The sequence below is a fragment of the Gymnogyps californianus genome, chromosome 5 (genome assembly GCF_018139145.2).
Source record: "Gymnogyps californianus isolate 813 chromosome 5, ASM1813914v2, whole genome shotgun sequence".
NCBI classification, from domain to species: Eukaryota; Metazoa; Chordata; class Aves; order Accipitriformes; family Cathartidae; genus Gymnogyps; species Gymnogyps californianus.
Window position 1 is genome coordinate 5,749,710 of NC_059475.1, and position 20,363 is coordinate 5,770,072.

General features: G+C 35.6%; 1 protein-coding gene across 1 annotated transcript in view; it reads left to right on the top strand.

Annotated features, from left to right (window-relative positions):
* GAS2 (growth arrest specific 2) overlaps nucleotides 1-20,363 on the top strand; it is a 115,588-nt gene that overhangs the window by 64,644 nt on the left and 30,581 nt on the right. The window contains exons 7-9 of the mRNA XM_050898376.1: nucleotides 1,111-1,174; nucleotides 5,880-6,024; nucleotides 9,376-9,483. Coding sequence (XP_050754333.1) covers nucleotides 1,111-1,174; nucleotides 5,880-6,024; nucleotides 9,376-9,483 — 317 coding nt within the window. The remainder of the gene's footprint in view (nucleotides 1-1,110; nucleotides 1,175-5,879; nucleotides 6,025-9,375; nucleotides 9,484-20,363) is intronic.

Sequence of the window (20,363 nt, forward strand, 5' to 3'; positions counted from 1 at the left end):
TGGGTTCTTTTTTTTCTGATTTAAACAAATATTCACACGATTATTTTTTTGGTGTCAATTCAATCTGAAGTATAAGGTACAAATCTTTTGATTATTGTGGAAATTTCTAAAACCTGAATTTTATCCACAACATGAGGGTTTTACTACAATAGGGATTTCTGGAGAGAAGATGACAATGTACTCATAATTCCTTTTTTCTTTTTTCTTCTTCTTTCCTTTCTTCTTTTTGGACTTTTGGGGAGTTGATTATGCAAACAGCCACAGGCCTTTCCTCCTTTATTGATTTTGGATTTTTCTTATATATTTTGCTGGACTTCTCTACAGAACATTACCTATCTGAATTGGGGGGGGGGGGGCGGGGAGAATTATCTTGGATTATGGTGGTATTTCTTAATGAGACGTTCAGCTGTGTTACAGCTGCTTCTGAAGCTTAAAAACTACAGGTCTTGTGTGGAATCCAGGCATGAAAACTTGCATATATGTGTGTGTGTGTATACAGAAAAGACAAGTTTTTTGTTTGGTTGGGTTTTTTTCTATGATGAGCTGAATTCCTAAAGTATTCTAGTTTCATATTTGCTTTAAAAGTAGATGTATAACAAATTCAGGACCAAATTTATGATGAGATATATCTTTGCTAATGCAATTTTGTTATTTTTGCGATTTAAATAGGCTAAGAAAAATAGTGATCTAAAGGATAGGAATTCTCTTACTTTGTAGAAAGAAAAGTATCACTTTAATGTCATTAATTTATTTTTGACATTCTACTACTTTAGTGTTCTGCCAGCGCTCTTGATTATTTTTAAATAGTTATGAACTGCTTGCAGGTTACCACATAGCCCAAATAATTACTCAGTGATTCAGATTTAGAATGGTATTTTGAAAGGAACTAAAGGACAACTAAATGGGAGCTTCCTAAATCATTTGCACTCTGAGAACCACTCCTCAATCCCATCTTTTTTATTCCAGTAAAACTCCACTGCAAGCCAAAGAAAACCAAGTTTTATCTTAGTCAAGAGTTACAGATGTTGATGATTAGGTTCCATTCATCACCAAGATCTTTAAAAAAGCTTTTATTTATAAATGTTTTCCATCTTCATTTTGCTTTTCCAGTTCTCCACAAGCAGCCAAGAGAAGTGTGCCTTTGTTTGCTGGAACTTGGAAGGATTGCAGCAAGGTAGGTGAAAATATTTAAAGAATGAAGAAATATTTACATTCTTGACAGCAGTGGCTATTGAGAGACTTACTAAAGCAGCACATCTCAAGCTAACTTTTATGCTCATTAGGTTCAAGGAGAATGCTTGTCTTGATGTCACTCAGGAATATCTTGTGGGCAGTTGTTAACAAATATAATGAAATCTCTGTACGATCACCTCAATGAAGGTATTTGTTGGCTATCCTCGTATTAGGAGGGGAAAGAGTTGAGAATTTTTTTCTAAATAAAGGTTTGAGCTGTTTCTCCTTCTAACAGTCAGACTTCTCCATAAACAACAGAGATTTCATTAACTTTACTGATCATAAATTAATCTTTGCATGACCTAAATCTGACCTAAGCAACACTGACTCTTGTTTATTTATTTAAATAAACTTAGCTCTGATTTTCACCAACAGAAGCAATATGAGAATTGAGTTAACAGTCTGTGTTCTCTCTCTGTCAGATGATTGTAGCCAGCCTGGACCTACAATGCATTGTAGCATTATCTCTGATGTCAAGACAACAGTCACTTTTGCTAGACAGTCAAAATGACAGTAATTAGAATGTGATTTTTCCCTTTTTGCAGATGCAGACTTAAACAGCATAGCGCATAAGATTTGCTACGAAATATATGAACAGCAGTGCTGCTGCCCAGTCTTGCATGTAAATTGCAGTTGCATTCATCCATATGTATAAAATTGGAGTGCTTTGCTATTCAAATAGTTTCATTAATTTCAGAAGAATTCCTTGTGGTTACAATCAAGGAGACCTCTGTTTATTTCTAGCTTAAGAACTAGTATTTTCATGTTATAATTGCGTTATGGGTATTCATATTTTTTGAATGCAACTCACTTGGGAAGCTGCTTAACTAGAAATTTATCTCTTGGTCAAGTTTCAGAAGAGCCCTCACTGTCAGTGGAAGCTTGCATAGGAATAGTGTTGGCCAGAAAAAGAGTTGATTTCCAGTTTGCAGGAATTTTCTTATCTCTAAAATTTGGATTCAGTCCAACATGGCCAAAAAAAAAAAAAATTAATTTAACTTTCCATGAATAAGTATTCTGATCTGTAAGTGCTCAATGAAGTTGTTTTTCACAAATCTTAATTTACCTGAGCAAACAAACTGTGGTTTCAAGGTCCCCAGCTTGGAGACAGACCTTCCAGCATCCAAAGATCTTATACCCCAGGCACAGCTGTCAGGAAGGTCTGCCCCAGGTTGATTACTTGATAGTATGCAGCTTCCTCAGGGAATGCAGGTCCGTGGTTAGGCAGTGTTGGATTCTGCTAAAGTTGGTTGAGTTAGATTAATCTCATTTTGCAATGAGATTTCAATTCTCAACAGATCTACAAGGGAATTAAGATAGAATCTTACCCTTCATATTTGTCTTTTGTCTTAAGCTTCCGTGTCTCAGGTGTTCTCTGTTGCAGGCATGAAAACAAATACTGAACCAATAAATGAACTATGTTTTCATTTATTACGCATATCTATCCCTTTGCCTTTAAAATATTTTTAATTTTTATTTATAATACATGTATATTACCATATATTATTAATGTATGTTATATATTATATTTATGTTACTGTATTTTATTTTTGTTTATAGCTTAGGGGTCAAAGAACATATGTCTGTCTACTTGTTCCTGCTCTAATATCTCTTTGAAAACAAACAAAACCTCATTTATAATCTTGTAAGCTTCCAAGGTGCACAAAAACTGTTGAAGGGGAACATCAGGTTAATATAATTGAAAAGCAAATATGTGATGCCAATTTTGCCTGAGCTGTGGTAAACTAGAACTATATAGAAAAGGAGAATAGATAGTTGACTCCACTAAGCATAAGAAAGACCACATTAAACTGACATTATTGTGCTGCTTTAAAGAGGAGAGAAGTCAAATGTATGCTTGCTTTGTAAAGCAAACTAGGTCTGTTGACAGTCTTAGGGGTCTGCTTTCCAGAACAGGAGCCGCAGGCCTTCAGAAAGGTGCCTCAGTACGTTTTGAAAGAATGAAAAGCGTAAGAGACACTGAATAACTTCTTACTTTTCCTTTTCTGTTTTAGAAGCAGAAAGATATGTTCAAAGTGGCTTATTCATCACAAGGAGCCAACTCTTAGCACACTTTGCCCAGCTAGATTACTGTTAGTCTTCAGGGTCTATAACTTCCATAAGTCAACCTAGGCCTTTCTTCTTAATGAAAATAGGCTTGAGATTGAGGCACAAGTGAGCAGGAATGGGGATTGTTTGAGGAGGAGATAGAATTGAGCTCTGTTCTGCTAAACTTGAACCCATTCAACAGATACTCTGTGGATGAGGGGAGACAGTTGATAATTCACCTATGCTTTAGCAATGCTTTTAGCATATTCTCTCATGGCATCCTTTTAGCAAAATTAGAGAGGGATGGGCTGGATGGATGGACTACACAGTGAGTGGAAAACTGGTGTGACCACTGGGCTCAAAGAGTGGCAATTCAAAGCCCAGGTACTAATAAAAATAGAACTGCCTGATAAACTATCCTGGATTTCAGTTGTTTATGAAAACAAAATTCTGAGGTCATCTGTGAAATTTCAATAGCTAAAACGGGCCATTGTGTGACCCAGCAGATACCATGTGGGTAGAGTGAGAACATTTATGAGAGAGGGAAGTGTCCTACAGAATGAAATTGAGCATTGACAGTACACAGGGCTATGGCAGCGGCTTGCACAGGTCCAACATTCTCCCGAAGTATTTTAAAGTCAGAGATTATACAATGGCAAACAGCTAAATTATCTTTTCTGCAGGAAGAATGAAGTTCTTGGGTAACTATTAAACTCTGGGGGGTTAAACAACCCCCACAGGTCTTTTGAAATTACTGTTGAGCAATTTCAAGATCTTTCTGCTATTGTATTCAATTTTTCCTTGGTAAAAATGGGAAGTGGTGCTCTAAGAAGTCTATTGGAGATCATGTTACAGTCCAGTGCTGCTTCATTTGTAGTTACGCGAAGGCAGGCTAGAAAAGAGCAGAAAAGGAAATTCTCAGCATACCTTCCAGAACAGAATTTGCACCTCTACCCCTCCCAGAAAAGATGTGTTTTTTACCATTTCAGCTTTCCAGCAACGTTGCTTCAGGTTGATACAATATGTGGAAAAAAAAATGCGTGTATGTTTGTTTGTTCATTCATTTTATTTTTCAACTCATCACCGGAGGAATTCAGAATATTGGAAGTACAGGGAACTTTAAAAGTCTGTCACAATGACAAAAATTGGAGATTATGAAAAGCAGTAGAAGCAAAGAAGCAGCATTGCTTAGAGTGAAAGAGTTTTATTTGATGAGTAAGGCTGCATGCAGGTGTAGGCTTAGAGCCCAGTGGGAATTTAATGATTTACAGCCTGTCGGCATCTGCAGACAGACAGGAAGTAAATGGATTGTATATAAGTGCTTGCTTCAATGTTGGCTGACTTTTCATTAGGCAGACTGCACCAGTTAGAAGCCAATACAAGCACAGATTTGGTTCTTGGTTTTCTTTATATTAATTTACTAGGCAGTAGTGTGACTAAATTAAAAGTTATCAAAAAACCACAAAAGATAGTATATGCGCTTATGCCCTTTCTCTGTACACTTTTAACATTATTATGTTATTTAGCTTAGATTTTCATAATATATTTGTTACTGCTCGCTATTTTAGCGCCCATATCTTTACCTAGATAAGTCAGCATAGTTCTGCATCTGGGCTATGGACTTTTCTACTACAGAAGAAAATATGGTTTCATTTATGCAAGCAGTTTGCTGTGAGAAGTCTACCTGGCACGATAACTTTTCCAAGCTGAAGTCCTTCCCTGAAAAAGGAAATCTTTCTATTTTTCTGAGTTTTGTTCAGTGTTGGCAAAGAAAAAAAACAGAGGGGAATTATCAATGATTAGGAAAATGGGATGGGCTTTTAGACTTCAGACATCTGTCCAAGCTCTGCTGCTTGCTATGAGAGACTGACTTAATCACTTGCCATAAAGCTTTCAAAAGCAGGCATTGTTTTAAAGAGCCTTGCTCTCCAAGTGCTGTGTTTAAGATGCTCCATGCCAAAGTTGCACGTATTTTGTTTTAGTTGGAGCTACAAGTGTTTTGCCACTGGTAAACAGAGATCTGAAGTTTGGCTGTCAAAAATTGGTTAGATAAAGCATTAGCCACTTCTGAAAAATATTGGCTGTGTCTCAATTTATTTATCTGTAAATTCAGTGCAATAGTTGAGACCAGGATAACTTTTAATCCCTTTTCATCTGGGTTTCTTTGAAAAATACTAACACAAAATATAAGTTGTCAAGTAATTTGAAAGGATGTTGGGGGGGGGGGGGGGGAAGGAAAAAAAAAAAGCGAATGTACTGAACTTGAATCTGTCCTACATGGTATAGCAATTTTTGAGGCCTAGTGTTGTTCATGAGTCATTCACCAACATATACGTTATCAGACAGAGAAGCTGAGAAAAACCTGTATTTCCTGTAAATTTGATCAACTGAGAGATTCCATCTAAATTCATTTTTTGTATTAATTTGGAATGATGGCATTAATGATTGATATATTTTATACATGTTTACTAATGTATGTAGCATTCTATTATTGCACAATAGTGCAATACAGATAGTATAAATTCTTTCCACTGTTTTGTTTTAAAATATGTAATGCTTTATAAGGACAAGTAATTTTGTTTGCATGTTTCCAAAAGGTTTGGGGTGGAGCCTCCTGGATTAATAAAGTTGGAAAAAGAGATTGAACAAGAGGAAACACTTTCAGCCCCCCTTCCGTCTCCTTCACCATCACCAACAAAGTCTCCTGGGAAAAAGAGCACAGGGAAACTGTTGGATGATGCTGTAAGTTGTGGGAGGAAGCTTCTTCCTATCTGACCCGTTCTGGTGTGCACTCACTTGCAAAGCACACAGAAGCCTGAGTTTAACATCTCACTGTATTTTAAAGATGTGCAGAGTGATAGAGTTAGTTTATTTTTGACCACAATTATTTATGCCTGAAGTTTGGAAAAAATGTCACACTGTGTAGGAGATCTGCAGTTTAGCCTAGCTTTGTACTTAGGGCCAAGTTCCCTTCTTATTATTCCGCTTTCTTTTTCTGTTCACTTCTTATTCATCGACTCCCACTTGGTGTTTTGTCTGAGAAAGGACTGAGTCAGGACTACGAGATTTGGCCTATACTGCCTTGTACAGAATGTTAACAAACACTGCTAAATTATCTCAGCCTAATTTTTATGCTGCTGTTCTGCGTGTTTCTCACATGGTAAACAACCAAGCATTTTTTCCCGTGTTGTTACAAAGAAACTATCTTGCTTTGAATTTCATTAAACTCTTTGCACTATACTGCAGTGTTCATTTCTCTGTTGCAAACCCTAGAGGGGTTCATTTGAAACAGCTGGAATCAGATGAAAAGGACACATTTCGAGACCATGAAGAGGTTAAACTTGAAAAGTAGAAATATATTCTATAAAAAGAAGCAGTTACTATAGTAACGGCTATATTACAAGGTAGATGTGCCACCTGGGAGTTACAAAGCACTTCTTGAAAAATCCATGGGCCACTTTTTTGTTACAAAGAACAGATGGAATATAATGTTTGTTCATTTTGTTGAAATACTTTGTACTATTTGATGCAAATAATTATATTTAACATTTTTTTACGTTTTGTATTTCTTCCTTAACTTTGCAAAAGCACTCACTTATGTTTCAAAAGAATTGAGAAAGAACAGTTGTGGGTAGAAGGAGGGTGGTGACTGCGTATCCTGTAGGAACAGAACAGAGAGTATGAAGGTTGTCTCCAACCACCTCCTTTAATTTAGAAAGCAGTAGGGATAGAAACAGAATGGAATTCATCCAGCTAGATTCCTGACCCGCACTGCCCCAGACACTCACACCATAAAATAGCAGCAGTGCTCATATAGTCCAGACACAAAATAAAATAGGATATAATTCTTCCCTCTGCTTCCTTATTTGATTTCCAAATTCCACTCAATAATACTTCTGTGTCCTTTGGGATAGTAAGGTAATGGAAGCCTCAATAGCAGGATCAGCAGTGAAGGTCTCGTTATCCTCTGTTTTACACCAGTATAAATCTGTTGGCTTTGATTTTCCACAGGCCGAAGATGGCTCTATTTTGCTTACACAGTTCAAAACAACCTTGAACCTCTTAGGTCTGGCTACTCTGGGTTTTTGCTTGCTTAGATGAACCCTGGTAGATGCAGCTATTAAGGCATAGTTCACACTATCCATTTTCAGCTTTGAATTTCAAGAGTGTCTCCAGAGGTGATAAATGCCGAAGGCTATTATGTCAGAAATCACTGATTATCGAGCAGCATTCAGAGGGCCATTGCCAACTAGTCCTCTAAGCAGGATCCCAGTCTTGGTACCACATTCCAAGAGATACAGGAATGCACCTTTTGCATCCTCAGCAACCTGCATTTGGATTTAAGTCATCAACCACTGACTTCATATAAGTTATTCCTATTGTACTCTGACTATCTAAATAGTTTCATTCTCCAGAAATGGAGGCTAACACTCACCCATGTTGATAAAAATCACTGGAGTAATTAATCTTAAAATAATTCAGTGATTGTACATTCAAACTGAGGACAACTCATCTGATACTTGAGAAACACTTTGTGTGTGTGTGTAAAATAGATGTAGAGTTCATCTGCTAAGTGTTATTTTAAAATGAAATTTTTCACAAAAATATCATGCCCCGCTTTAAAAAAAAAAAGCTGAGTAATTATTAAAAAAATTCCACAAAGTAATAAAGTTATTCAGATAATAACGTTGAACAACTTCAGACATAATTGGAAAGCCTTTAAATTGGTCAACAGGGCTAGTTTCAAAAGCATTTTTGCTCCCTATTCTAGTGTAGAAACACTAATTGGTTAGCTTTTAGTTTCTTTCCAGTTTATTTAACATACTATAACTTTATTCTAAAAGCAGATCTGAAAAACTTTTGTACTTCAGAAGCCTTTCCTGTTCATTTATTCGAGATAACCAAAACACCTATCAGAGTGCTGTAGCTTTGCCCTGATATTTTTTTTTTTTTTTCTGAAACAGTTTAAGACTTTAATTTGTTAGCTATTCTGAGAATATCCTTTCCCGGAACTCAGACTGTTTTTACAGGCCTTGGTTTACAAACTGGATTTGACGAGGTCTTTGGAATGTTATTTGAAGTGGACAAAACCTCTAGGAAGTTCCTCTGGCATTTTGCGTTGTTTGACACTGCCATACTAGGTCAGCATTCATCCAAGAAAACCGCAGTATATGAAAATGCTGCACTTGTTATTGCTGTTCCTCTGCAGTAGTGCAATTTGAATGTCAAATAAGAGTTTCTCAACCAGATCTGCTCTTTTGACATTGATGGCTGTGCTACTTTCAGATCACTGAAGAGTACAAAATATACTTTTACTAAGCATTAACGCCTTTGGTAGCACATGCTAGGCCAAGTTTTCACAAGAGGCTGAAGTCGAGCTGATGCAGCTGATAAAAAGCAGGAAAGTAGTTTTCATCTGTATTTTCTCAGACCTTATTGTTGGCAATGATAGAGTACTCTTGAGACCCCTTTAAATTACCCTTGACTGCACTGGTACCCTTAGGTGGAGATCATCAAAGGGTAGTTAGCCATACTGGGGAGCATCTTGACATGCATTTGTGATTATGTCAAAGTATTCTCTGTATACCTTTTTTTTTTTAAGGTGTTAGTGCACTATTTGAAAGTGCCAAGTGAAGGTATTGGGCAGGGCCTTTTATTGATAAGCAAGATGCTTCTGTATTTATTATATTTATTTAGAAGGGAAAATACATCGTTATGACATCTTCATTTTGCCTGTCAGCAATATTAGCACTTTAACAGTTGAGCTGATTCGCCATAAAATACTGAGAACACATCTACAAAAGTTTGATGCTGAACTATATTAACAAACTGTTTGACTTCAGTTAAACAGTGCAAGTTTTATGTTGAACTGTGTGACACTTGTATCTATTTTTACCTCATCACAGCTGTAAAATTATTTTTGATATTGGAAGCACCATAGTATGGAATTACAGAAATATTAAGAAAAACTAAGAAAATATAATCAATGAAGACTTATATTAGTGATATCATGTTATGGCAATTGTCTTCTTGACTGTTTTGCTACGCATGCTATTTTAAACAGTTTCTATTAATAACTTCCTTGTTTTTCAGGTTAAACACATTTCTGAAGATCCACCTTGTAAATGCCCTAATAAGTTCTGTGTGGAGCGTCTTTCACAAGGAAGATACAGAGTTGGAGAGAAGATCCTCTTTATTAGGGTAAAGGTTTTATTTTTTTATTTTGTAGTGAATTGCTAGTCTCTGCTACCTTCCACTTTGCAAATGATATCACGGATTAACAGAAAATATTTTCTTATTAACCAGCACTGACTCATTTTTATGACGCTGTCAGGGAATAAATAAACTACAGTGGGTTAACTGACCCAGGGAATTATTAGCATGTGGTAGATCCTTCTAAATTTAGGTCACTGAATTTGCTCTGTCTTTGATCAATGGCAACCAAAAGTCTTCATAAATGGAGATGATGACTTCCTCTCAGTTTAGTTTGAAAGAACATCCACTGCATTAAAACAGCCTTTCTCCCACTTTGTTTTGACTGATACTATTTGACGGGTCAGGAAACAGGTCAAAGACTTCATGGTCGTTGAATTGCCAAGTCATGACTAAGACACATTGCTAAAGTAGGGTGAGCAAAACATTAATGTCCGTAGTACTTCATTTGATTAACAGATATTTCCAAACCCGGTGTTGCATTTCAGACTTCGTACGTAGTATGTTAACTCCCGTAGCACAAAGTTAATCGTTAATATAAATATCTGCTAGCATTAGTATCTGGCTGAATTTAGCACAAATATACTATCCTAACTTAATTTTGCTCCTCTTAATCTTCTCTATATATGCTTATGGTAATAATAATGAAAATATGCTAATCATATTATTCTGTAGTAGTAGGTTAAGAATCTGATTCATGCGATGCTTCTCTCCATTTTCTATTTTTCTCTCCACATCTACTATCCTTGAGTAATGACTTGAGAAAATGATAGCTCTTGCTCTCAAATAACTGTTATCCCTATTTTGCTAAAGGCACACCACTGTGACGTGATAAAACTGAGGATTTAGCACTTGTGAGAACAAAAGAAGTCAGAGGGACTCCTTCCCATCTGTAGAAGTCAAGTTCCTAGTTCAATAAAACACCAGAGTGCTTGTTCTGTCATAAACTTAGACTTAACTTACAATGAAGTCAAATTTAGATAAGGATTTAGGTTTTCTCGTGTGTATAAAGTTGAGAACATGTTTAAGTACTGTGCTGAATAGGGATGGAGATCTCCCAATTAATTCAGTAATAGCTCAGAAAGAAGAAGAAATACAGGATTTGTCACAGATAGTTTGAGATTTAACATGCTAGCATAAAGGATTAATAGCTTTTCTCTTTCGTAGCCAGTGAGACTTTTTTTAATTCTGTAGTATTTTTAGGTACTAGCTTTATTACTAGCTTCAAATGACTTCGAAGAAGGTAATGATCATTAACCAAAGATTCCAGTAATCTGGCACAGTTTAACACTTATGTTTTCTTCCTTTTGATTTTAATTTCAAATAAGAATATCAAAGCATTTTTAATCTTCTAGTTTTGAGAAACTTAAGTTTTTCTGCCAGAATGGTGAGTGTCAAATTCCCTTTTGCTGGCTTCTTTATTGTGCAATCTAGTCCAAGTCAGATTTCATTCCAAGGTTGCAAACAAAACACCCTTTTCATATCACGCTACTGCATTCCAAGTTGAATTGTGCCAAAAAATAACAGTAATATAGATTAGACATTAAACTGCAGTATTAGAGATCATTCCTACAAAGCTGATATCAATGGAAACTTGCCATGAACTTCAGTGGGAGCAAGTCTATATTCCTAGGTTTTAAAAGTCAGTTGTCTTTTGGTTTTGGTTGGTTTGAACCTCATTTTGGAACGCTTCACTGGATCACAGTAAGTTTTTACTTCTTCTTGTGTACATAAGTAGATTTATTAGCCTTTCTTTGGAATCCTTTGGACACTCGTGAGAAAACACATTTGAGATGTGTAGCTGACTTTTAATTTTGTTGATATTTGGCATGCTATTTGATGCCGCTGAGGTAGTTCCTCCTACGTTGTATGTTCTTTACACAGCATGACACAGCCAGATATATGCCATTTGTTTATAACCTATGCCATTTGTTTATAACCCAGCATGTTCCAGTTGAATTGAGATCGAAAGTTTCATTGGTTTAAGTTGGCTTAGTATACACATTACTGTCTCTTAGCTTTCTCCAGTAACCTATATAGGACTTAAAACCTATATAGTTTCAGTGATGCTACAAGTCTGCCATGTGATAAAACATTACAAGAGCTAAGTTTAAAGTGGAGTTAACACCCATTAATTGATGATTAAGATTATTTTTTTTTCAGAAATTATTTAATAATATTATATCCATAACCAATTTGTTTTATTCTAGTTCTACAAGTTCTGTTAAAAAAAAAAAAAGTGCCCAAGTCCTTCTTTTTGTTAACTTATATCTGTTTATGAAACAAGTGAAAAAGGAACAGCAAAGAAAAATAAAACCGGGCAGAACATAGAATTAATGCAAAAATCACACAAAAAATTACACACATAAATCTAAAGTAATTTTAAGGAAAAAAACCTTTGGAATATGTAGCAAAACACAGAGGGGACAGTCCTTCAAAATTTCTCTCGTATCATAGTAACTTCTTAAGGTAATGGTCGCATTAAAATTACTTGAATAAAGATTCCTCCCCCCCCCCCCCCAACATGGAAAAATGTTTAAATTTGAGATGAAAATAAACCATGGAAATCCATAAAGTAATGGAAATGATGACAATCTGTGAAAACAGTAAGATACTTAAGTCTGCTGATAAAAATGCGTGTCACAAAAGTAGTTCCATACGCATGAAGTAGTTCCGTAATGCATAAATTGAACATGATTACCATAATGCTGTGGTGGCTTAGATGCTAAAAATTTATTTTCAATAAAAATTTATCTGCTCGTGAATTCTTTTTCCTTCCTGTGATATAGGAATGAAAGTCTAAAATCCACTTCCACAAAAATGATGGAAGACATGTTTTACAATAATGGATGATGTTAATAACTTGAAATAAATGACATTACTAGCTTATTTAAAACTGAAACTTTGATTTAGAATTAGTGTGATCTCTGTATGTGTGCCAGATACAATCAATTATTTGCCTATTCACTCTTAGATCCTACCGTTATGCTGTGAAGTGGTTTAGGGAACAAGCCTTAATCTTTCAAAGCAGAACTGAATTAATAAGCCTATTTTTAAAAATAAAGAATAACAAGTCATGAAAACTTACCTTGCAGAAACACATGTTTTGTAACTTGGAAAAGAGTCACAGAGTTTGAAGTGCTTACAGTGCCTTGCAGAAGGCAGTAAAGGAGTTATTTAGATTAACAGAGATTTTTTTACAGTAAGAAATGTTAGTCAGGCCTTAAAAAAAAGGTAATTTTTTTTAATGATTTCAGTGGCAAATATTCTTATTTCAAGTCATCTTGTGTTTATTACATTGTATATGCATATGGATGTCCACTTTCCACAAACTAGCAAGCTTCTCTCAGAAAGATCTGTCCTGTTGGTCTGTACCCATAATAACATTCAAATCGTTGAGTTCTGCACAATGGAAAAATTATTTCTTTGTGCAACTGGAGTCAGATTAGATGATATAATGGATCCTGGCTTTAAAGCCTATCGTTTTTCCTATAACTTATAGGTGTTCTCTACCTTGCAGATCAGATGGTAAGCATGTGATTGCTCTTATACTTTTTGACCTTGTACTTTTAATCATTAATATCACTTAGCATTATTTTGCTGTAGTAATAATAAAATGTTTGTTTAATACTAGCTTCCGCTAAATCCCAGGAAATGAAAGGCATTATTTGCCTGCTACAGCACCTGTGTAGAAACTTGGTTTTGGGATTCACTATTAAAATGTGTGTGTGTATATGTGTGTGTAATATATATGTGTATATATATAAAACCACTCTGCAGTCTGGTGTATGCTATTGCTTCTTCCTGGTGAGAAAAATGTACTCATGTATAAATATGGAAGCACGCTTTACTCCAAACCATCCAGGTAGGGATGATATACCATCCAAGAACTGGAAATAAGGAAAAATGGAAAGCAGATTGATTACACAGTTCTCAAGACTCAAATGTCGTCTTCTGCTTTTCCAATCCAAATATGTACGTCATACTCATAGCTTTTGCTTCGTTTGCTTCTGTGTTTTGTTTCTTCTTCAGCATCATTTACCTGGCTTTTATTGTCTTCCTTATTCCAAGGATTTTAACAGTTGTTCTGCTTTTCCCAGGCCTGTTTGCTTCTAGTCTACAAAGTAGTTTACCTTTTTAGCACTGAAATTCCTTCCTTAGAGCTTTATCCATATCAAATACCTTTCAGGGATATTTAAAATGTCAAAAACATAGGCAAATCAGGAGTTTTAATTGAACTAACTCCAAAGGACATGTAGTGGGATGCCTGGGAGTCATCTTGCGAGTAAATTCTGAAAACACATCTCGGGCCTCAGGACAGTGACAGTCATTGGCCTCTTCTTTGGGCTTCTAATCTCAGTCTCCTCATGCTTATAGACAAACATACTAATTCTCAACTCTAGACTGCTAAAGATGCAGGGAAAGGCATGTCTAAAGTCCAGCCCTAATTTATGTCCCAGATGTAAGGTGTTTTTGGAGACCTTCCAGCAGTGGGTGGCTGGACACTTTTTTACTATGTGCCAATTCCTCTCCAACTGCTTTATACTCACAGAGTAGTTGGCACATTTTGGTCTTACTTGTGCTAGTGAAGGTGGAATTCTTCTCAACATTCTCAGGTTTTGTTTTTTGTTTTAAAAAAAAGTCCTTAAAGGGCTGACAAAATTCAGTCCATGAGACTCAAAAGCTCTTGGACAAACAGTGATATTGAACATGTCAGCAGGGGGACTGGAGTCCAGTGCTGCCTATAGGACAGTCAGGAAACCCGTTTTCTTCTTTACTCTGCCATTAATCTGTTGAGTGACATCAGGCAGACCCCTGCCCTCCCCCAACTTAAGTTACAGCTTGCTTGTTCTCATAGTTACACTTTCTCTGCTGCTCCTCCCTTTTTTTCTTTATTTTTTTTCCCCCCTTCCTGCCTTGAGCCTTTCTTATTCAGGCCTAGCAGCCTTCGTGGAGCCAGCAGCCCATGGACAGCTCTCTGTTTGCTTTGTGCTTGATGATGCTGTGTTTGCGCTGGACACAAGAGCAGCTACGGTTCCGCTATCTGTTTCTGTGAAGACTTGACATTTCTAGTTAGATGGTTGACAGACTTTCACTGAGGGTTAGCCAAACCCATAATGTACTAGAAATGAAATAATCTTTTTTTCCCCTCTCTTGATTTAATTTCCTATTTTTTTCCTTGACATGCTTCTTTTGTGTGGCCATTCATGGTAATTGAGTGTCTAGAACTTGTGTGTGTTGGGGATAGTTTGGAATGCATATTGTGAGCAAAAATGCTTTGAAAGGATTCATTGTAAACTACTTTACAAAAAAGCTGCGTAAGTCAAATTCTTAGCTGTTAATTTAATGGAAAAGTGATGGAGTTACTCCTTTTTACTTTCACCCAAATGGTGTTCTTGTTAATCTTGGCTGAAAAGGTTTTGACAGAATGTATCTCTGATGCAATATTCTGATTCAGGCTATGCAATAGCTCAGCAGTTTTTCTCACTAGCTTAGACCTGTTTGCCTTAGTGACCTCCTTCTGTGGACAATTAAATATTGTGTCGTCTTTAATTCCCAGTGTCCTCCTCTATGCAATATTGCACAATGAGAACTCCACTTGGATGTTTGAAAAATCTTTAGCAAATCATATTGTGCTTTTCTAAGATGTAATGCATCTTCAAGAAGTGTCACATTCTAGTTCTTGAAATGACTAATACACCTGCAGTAATTTCCTGCCACGGTATTTATAATTTAGGCTCCTAGAGTCGAAGTTATAACAATATTAGGTTCCCTGTATTCAGTGGAAAGAGAAATCTCCCTCGGGAGGTGGCTCAGAACAGGAGGTCAGGGTAAGGTATTCTGAAGCTATATGTGTAATATCTTTAAAAGCACCACCCAAAAATTCAGCTGACTTCCTTAGCGATGTGATTCAGGCTTAGGAAGCCTTTGGTGTGCTCTTAATGCAGCCAGTGCCTGCAAGAGCTGAAGATGGCAAAGCGAGACCTCCGTGGGTGCCAGAGTTTCCTCTCTGGCAGGAATGTGCCAGGGTAAAATTGCCCTGCACACCAGTATCAGCAGTGTTTTCTGTGTGGTGACTAATTATACAAAAAATTTCTCAATACTTTAAAGGTAAATAAAGATGAGTAACAAAGCTAGATAAATATGTTATGTATTATAGATCTCATTATTTCAGGCTTTTTTTTTCCCCTAGAATGCTGAGAATACAAAAATAGACCAAATTATAGAACTCCCCTCCTGTTTGCTCCCCCTCCACCTTTTTTTTTTTTTCCTGCTCCTCCAACTCCTTTTATATGAAAGGTACTGGATCAGCATCTGCATATCTAAGAGCACAGATAGACTGCTAATCCACTCCACCATTAGTCTACAGACAAGAATTTGCAAAATGAAAAAGCCTTTATAGTTTATTGTTGAGAACCACAGATTGGGTCCCATAAGTTTATACTGAAAATGTTAATAGGGGAAAGTATTTCCTTTTTGTTCAGTTATTTTCTTGTTGCAGTTCTGTGTAATAGATTAATCATTTTGTAAGAATCCATTTAACACTCACTAGACATTAATACTTTTTACATTAACGATGAGACAGCAGTTAATGCTCACAGGTTGGAACTAGTAAGCCTGATGCATTAGAACTGGAGATGCAGCTATTTGTGGTGTTGCTCTTTAAGAAGGATAGCACTGAGCTTTCCATATTCTTCTTTAAACTTCTTCCTTGATGAGGTGAAAAGCTCTTGTATGACAGTAACATGAATAATATTTAACACAGTCAACGTAAGCACATCTATCTTTTATAAGATGCTGCTGCAATATTTTATGGAGTGAATTAAAGTTAGTAGTCTTCACTGAAGCTTTAGATAATTAGTATACAATGCTAATTAAAAGGAAAAAAAAACCCTGATTCTTTGTTGTCATATACTTTGTGTACAGTATACTTTTACAGTATAGACATAACTCATGCTACCATCTAGAGAAATGACAATAAATGAGGCTTATGTGGTGGCATCAGTAAACTGAAGTTTCTGCACTGTTCATCGGAGATTCTCATTGAACATTTAGGATTCAGGCATAAAAGTACATTGATTATCTATTGCAGTATTCTTTAGCTTTAGGGTAGTATTCTTAAAGAACTCGTAGCTTACATGGGAATTTCCAACTGGACTTTATATCTTGACTCAGGAGTGATGGTTCTACGTAGAACTGAATTGGCCATGATTTGACAAAAATGGTATGTAGGCTTTTTAACTATTTAATACAATGTGGTTTGGCCTTTCCATTCCTGAAATAACGGGTCTGAAACCTGAAATGGTTTTTCCTCCTGTTGCATCCAGTTACACTTTGTATGCATTCACGTTGTTCACCAAAAACTATGTCTACTCTATTTTATTTTGAAGCTCCATCGCACCTCTGTGGCAACATGCAAGATGTGTGTAAAGTACTTTTTGCCATAAACAAAGGCAGCGGGATTTTATCCCACGTGTTTATTGATGAGTTTTTCCTCTGTGCTGCCTTCTAATTCTCACCAGTAGAAAAGTAGTGAATGCTCTATTTCCAAATCCTCTTTATCACTTTGAAATATAGAACATTGTCTTTTAATGAGAGTATTCATGATGTGCATACTAATGAATTTATCAACCAGTCTTTTCCACTAGATAGGATGGTTTTTTTTCTAGCAGAAGTTGTGAGATGCCCACTCTTCCTAAAGAGACAGGGGGAAGCTGAGTTTTTATTTTTGTTTTTTGTTCTCTTAAAAAAGGAATATTGTTTTTTAGAATCGGAGGGTTGCATTCATCTCGCCTAGGTTTGATGCCTACAGGGTTCTTTCAGTGGAGAAGAACAAGCAATTCCTCTCTATTTCCGTTATGTTGATTAACTGGATTGTTAATCAACTTACAGAATTACATGGTATTTTATGTTATTTATCTCTTAGATTGAAAATTTAAAAAGTAAACTATCAATTTGAGATATTCTTTGTTCTAAACTATGGGGATTTTTTTTTTTACATTGATTTCTTAAGGTTCTATCTTGAGATGTTATGTTCCAACTTTAAAAGAAAAAAAAACAAAACAAAACTTCAGCTGCATCTGTGTGAGTCAATAGGAATTGATTTCTTTTTCAAAAACCAAAAAAAGTATTTATCAATCAAGAATAAACTCTCATGGGAGAGACTGGATAAAACAATGAGACATTTATCCGTAACAGTTATATCCTTGAATTATTTATTAATCTGTCTAGGAGCCAAAGACTATGAAATGTCATGATAAATTCAGTGTATCTATCTTATATATGCAATAGCATAGAAATGATACTTCTAGGATATATTGAACAATGCTTTTTAAGTGCAGATTTTTAGATTTTATGTAACTACAATGTAATAAAATTTTCCTTTGAAACGTAATTTACTGTTAATTTAGCATGGTATTAATAGTTATTTTTACTTCATATTTTAAATTTCATTTGCTATTTTAAATTAATCATTCAAAAAACGGGTTGGCAAATGTTCTTGCTTACAGTAAGAGAAAATTAAGGAAAGAGGTTTTAAGGTTATGTGCACTCAAATTTGATTGTATGTTTTGTTCTTATATAATGACAACTTGCCCATTCAAGCTGTTTATGCTGAATATATATAAAATTTAGTTTATGATCAAAATACATGAACAGGTTAAAATATAGGTTTTACTAGTTCTCCATGGGTAACTTTCAGACCCTAGACTAGACTGTATCAGTTACTGTCTCTGCTTCTTGAATGTATGACCTCTTTGTATGTCACAAATGGAAATAGTTGCAGCAAATGACTACCCCAGTTCACATGGGACCAAAATTATGCTTCCATGGCTCCTTCATCAACAGAAATTGCACATGCTCAACCAAGGTCAACATTTGAACCTGACTTTATTTTCTGTGGTTTTGTTTAATTTCTTCTTGGAATTAGAAGTAGCATTTTTTGAGTCCAAGTCTGCTTATATGCTTTGTGCATCAAATAATGAATTTTCACAGAAATTATTTTCCGCGTAGTTTTACTCCTTTAGCAATGGAATATTAAAAAGGCTATAATTACTGCCTTTTTGCCTTGATGAAATGTTTATTTATTATCACATGAATGCTACAAAGTAAGTGCCAACTTAGAGACAGATGTAAGTTGGTAGACAAACACTGAAGTCAGTGGTAGCCCACAAAAGCCGAGGGATAAAACTTCTAGCTTCTCCAAATGTGGAATTTGGAGTTAAAACTAGATATGAAGTTCTGTTAAAATATATACCCAATGCTATTATTTATCCTCTTCTGAAAACAACAGAACTCCAGAAGTGATTTCTTGTGATTGTCTTGTAGTAATGAACTATTTCATTGAGGGATGGCTATATATGAAAACAAATTTTCCCATATATGTTGATTTTAAAAATGGTGAATGCGCACATTTCTAAAACATTTTTTAAACTATTTTTTTTAACATCAGTTTGTTTTGCAAATCTCATTAAGACCTAATAAATGTAAAACTGATCTAACTTTTTAAATAATGCTGTGCATGTTTTAATAGAAGGTTAGGAGCATCTCTTCTGCTCTTTTTTTGTCATTAATTTTTGAAACTCAGAGCAAAACAAGAATAATCTGTTGCTGTAAGGAAGCATTAAATACAGCAAAAAATTTCTTTGGCAAACATTAGTAAACTCTGGAGATCCCAGGCTCAACTATTTATCTGAAGGGTATTTTCCAAAAAACAGCAACTATTAAACTGAAGACCAGATATAGATTGTTACTCAAGTCATAGATCAGCATCAGTTGATTCAGACTGCTTTGTGGTGTGCTATCATGCCTTGTTTTCAACTCACCAGAAATTGATTTACCTTAAGGTTTAAAAAACAACCCAAACAACCAAAAAAACCCCACCATACCAGATAATTAAAATTGTATTATTTTATCAAGTTAGTATTTCAATCATGGCAACAGATGCCGAAATGCTTTAGTTGTTATGAACACTCTATTTAGATAAATACATGCTGAAATCAGAACTGATTAGGTCATTTTAGGTTTTGCAGTCAAAGATATGCCTTTTGTCTACCCAACTAGATGCAGCCCTATTTGCACTTTTAAAAAGTCAAAAGAGAGCCAGAACCATTGCCTTAAACATGCCATTTAGTGTTAGTTATTAGGTTGTGATTGCTTTTGTAAACAATGCTGAAATAACATTAAGTAATTTTTTAATTTGCATTAAGATCTTCTTTTAAACTCTATCACAATACAGATAGGGAAAAGGAGCTGCTTCCTCTGCTGTATTTACTACCTAGAGCCTTTGACAGTCTGGCTTTTCTCGTATCGTCTTAAACTTTTGACCATCTTAACTTCACGTGAACGTTATTGTATTTAACAGTAATTATTTATTCATAAGGAGATGTGTTTATAACTATCCGGCAAATGCATAGCCATAATAAATTCCTGTCTCATTTGAAGGAAGATTTAACAATCACAAAGACTTTCTAAATATAAAGGAAGTGGTTTTGTGCCTCAGTCTCAAAGTTTTACATCTGTTAGACTACCTGTGCTTCATGTAAAGGAACTGGTTTCTACCTTATCTGTGTTCTGCCCCAGCAGCCCCCAATCTGAAACCTTTCCTTTCCGTGAATTTTTAATTTGTCTTTTTTCTTTTGAATGAGATAGAGATATAATACTTGTTCTCTACACATCTGAATTTCAGCCTTGATCCCAGACACAATTTGGAATCTTTCCATTAGAGCAACAATGTATTTAAATAAGTGTGCTTGCTGCAGATGGTTCTGGTGTGGCAGGGAGGCCCAAAGACGTGACATGTCGCCAGGGCCTTTCAGCTTAGCAACTGACAGCTTCCTGGCCCCCTTCTGTTAGTGTTATTTCACATG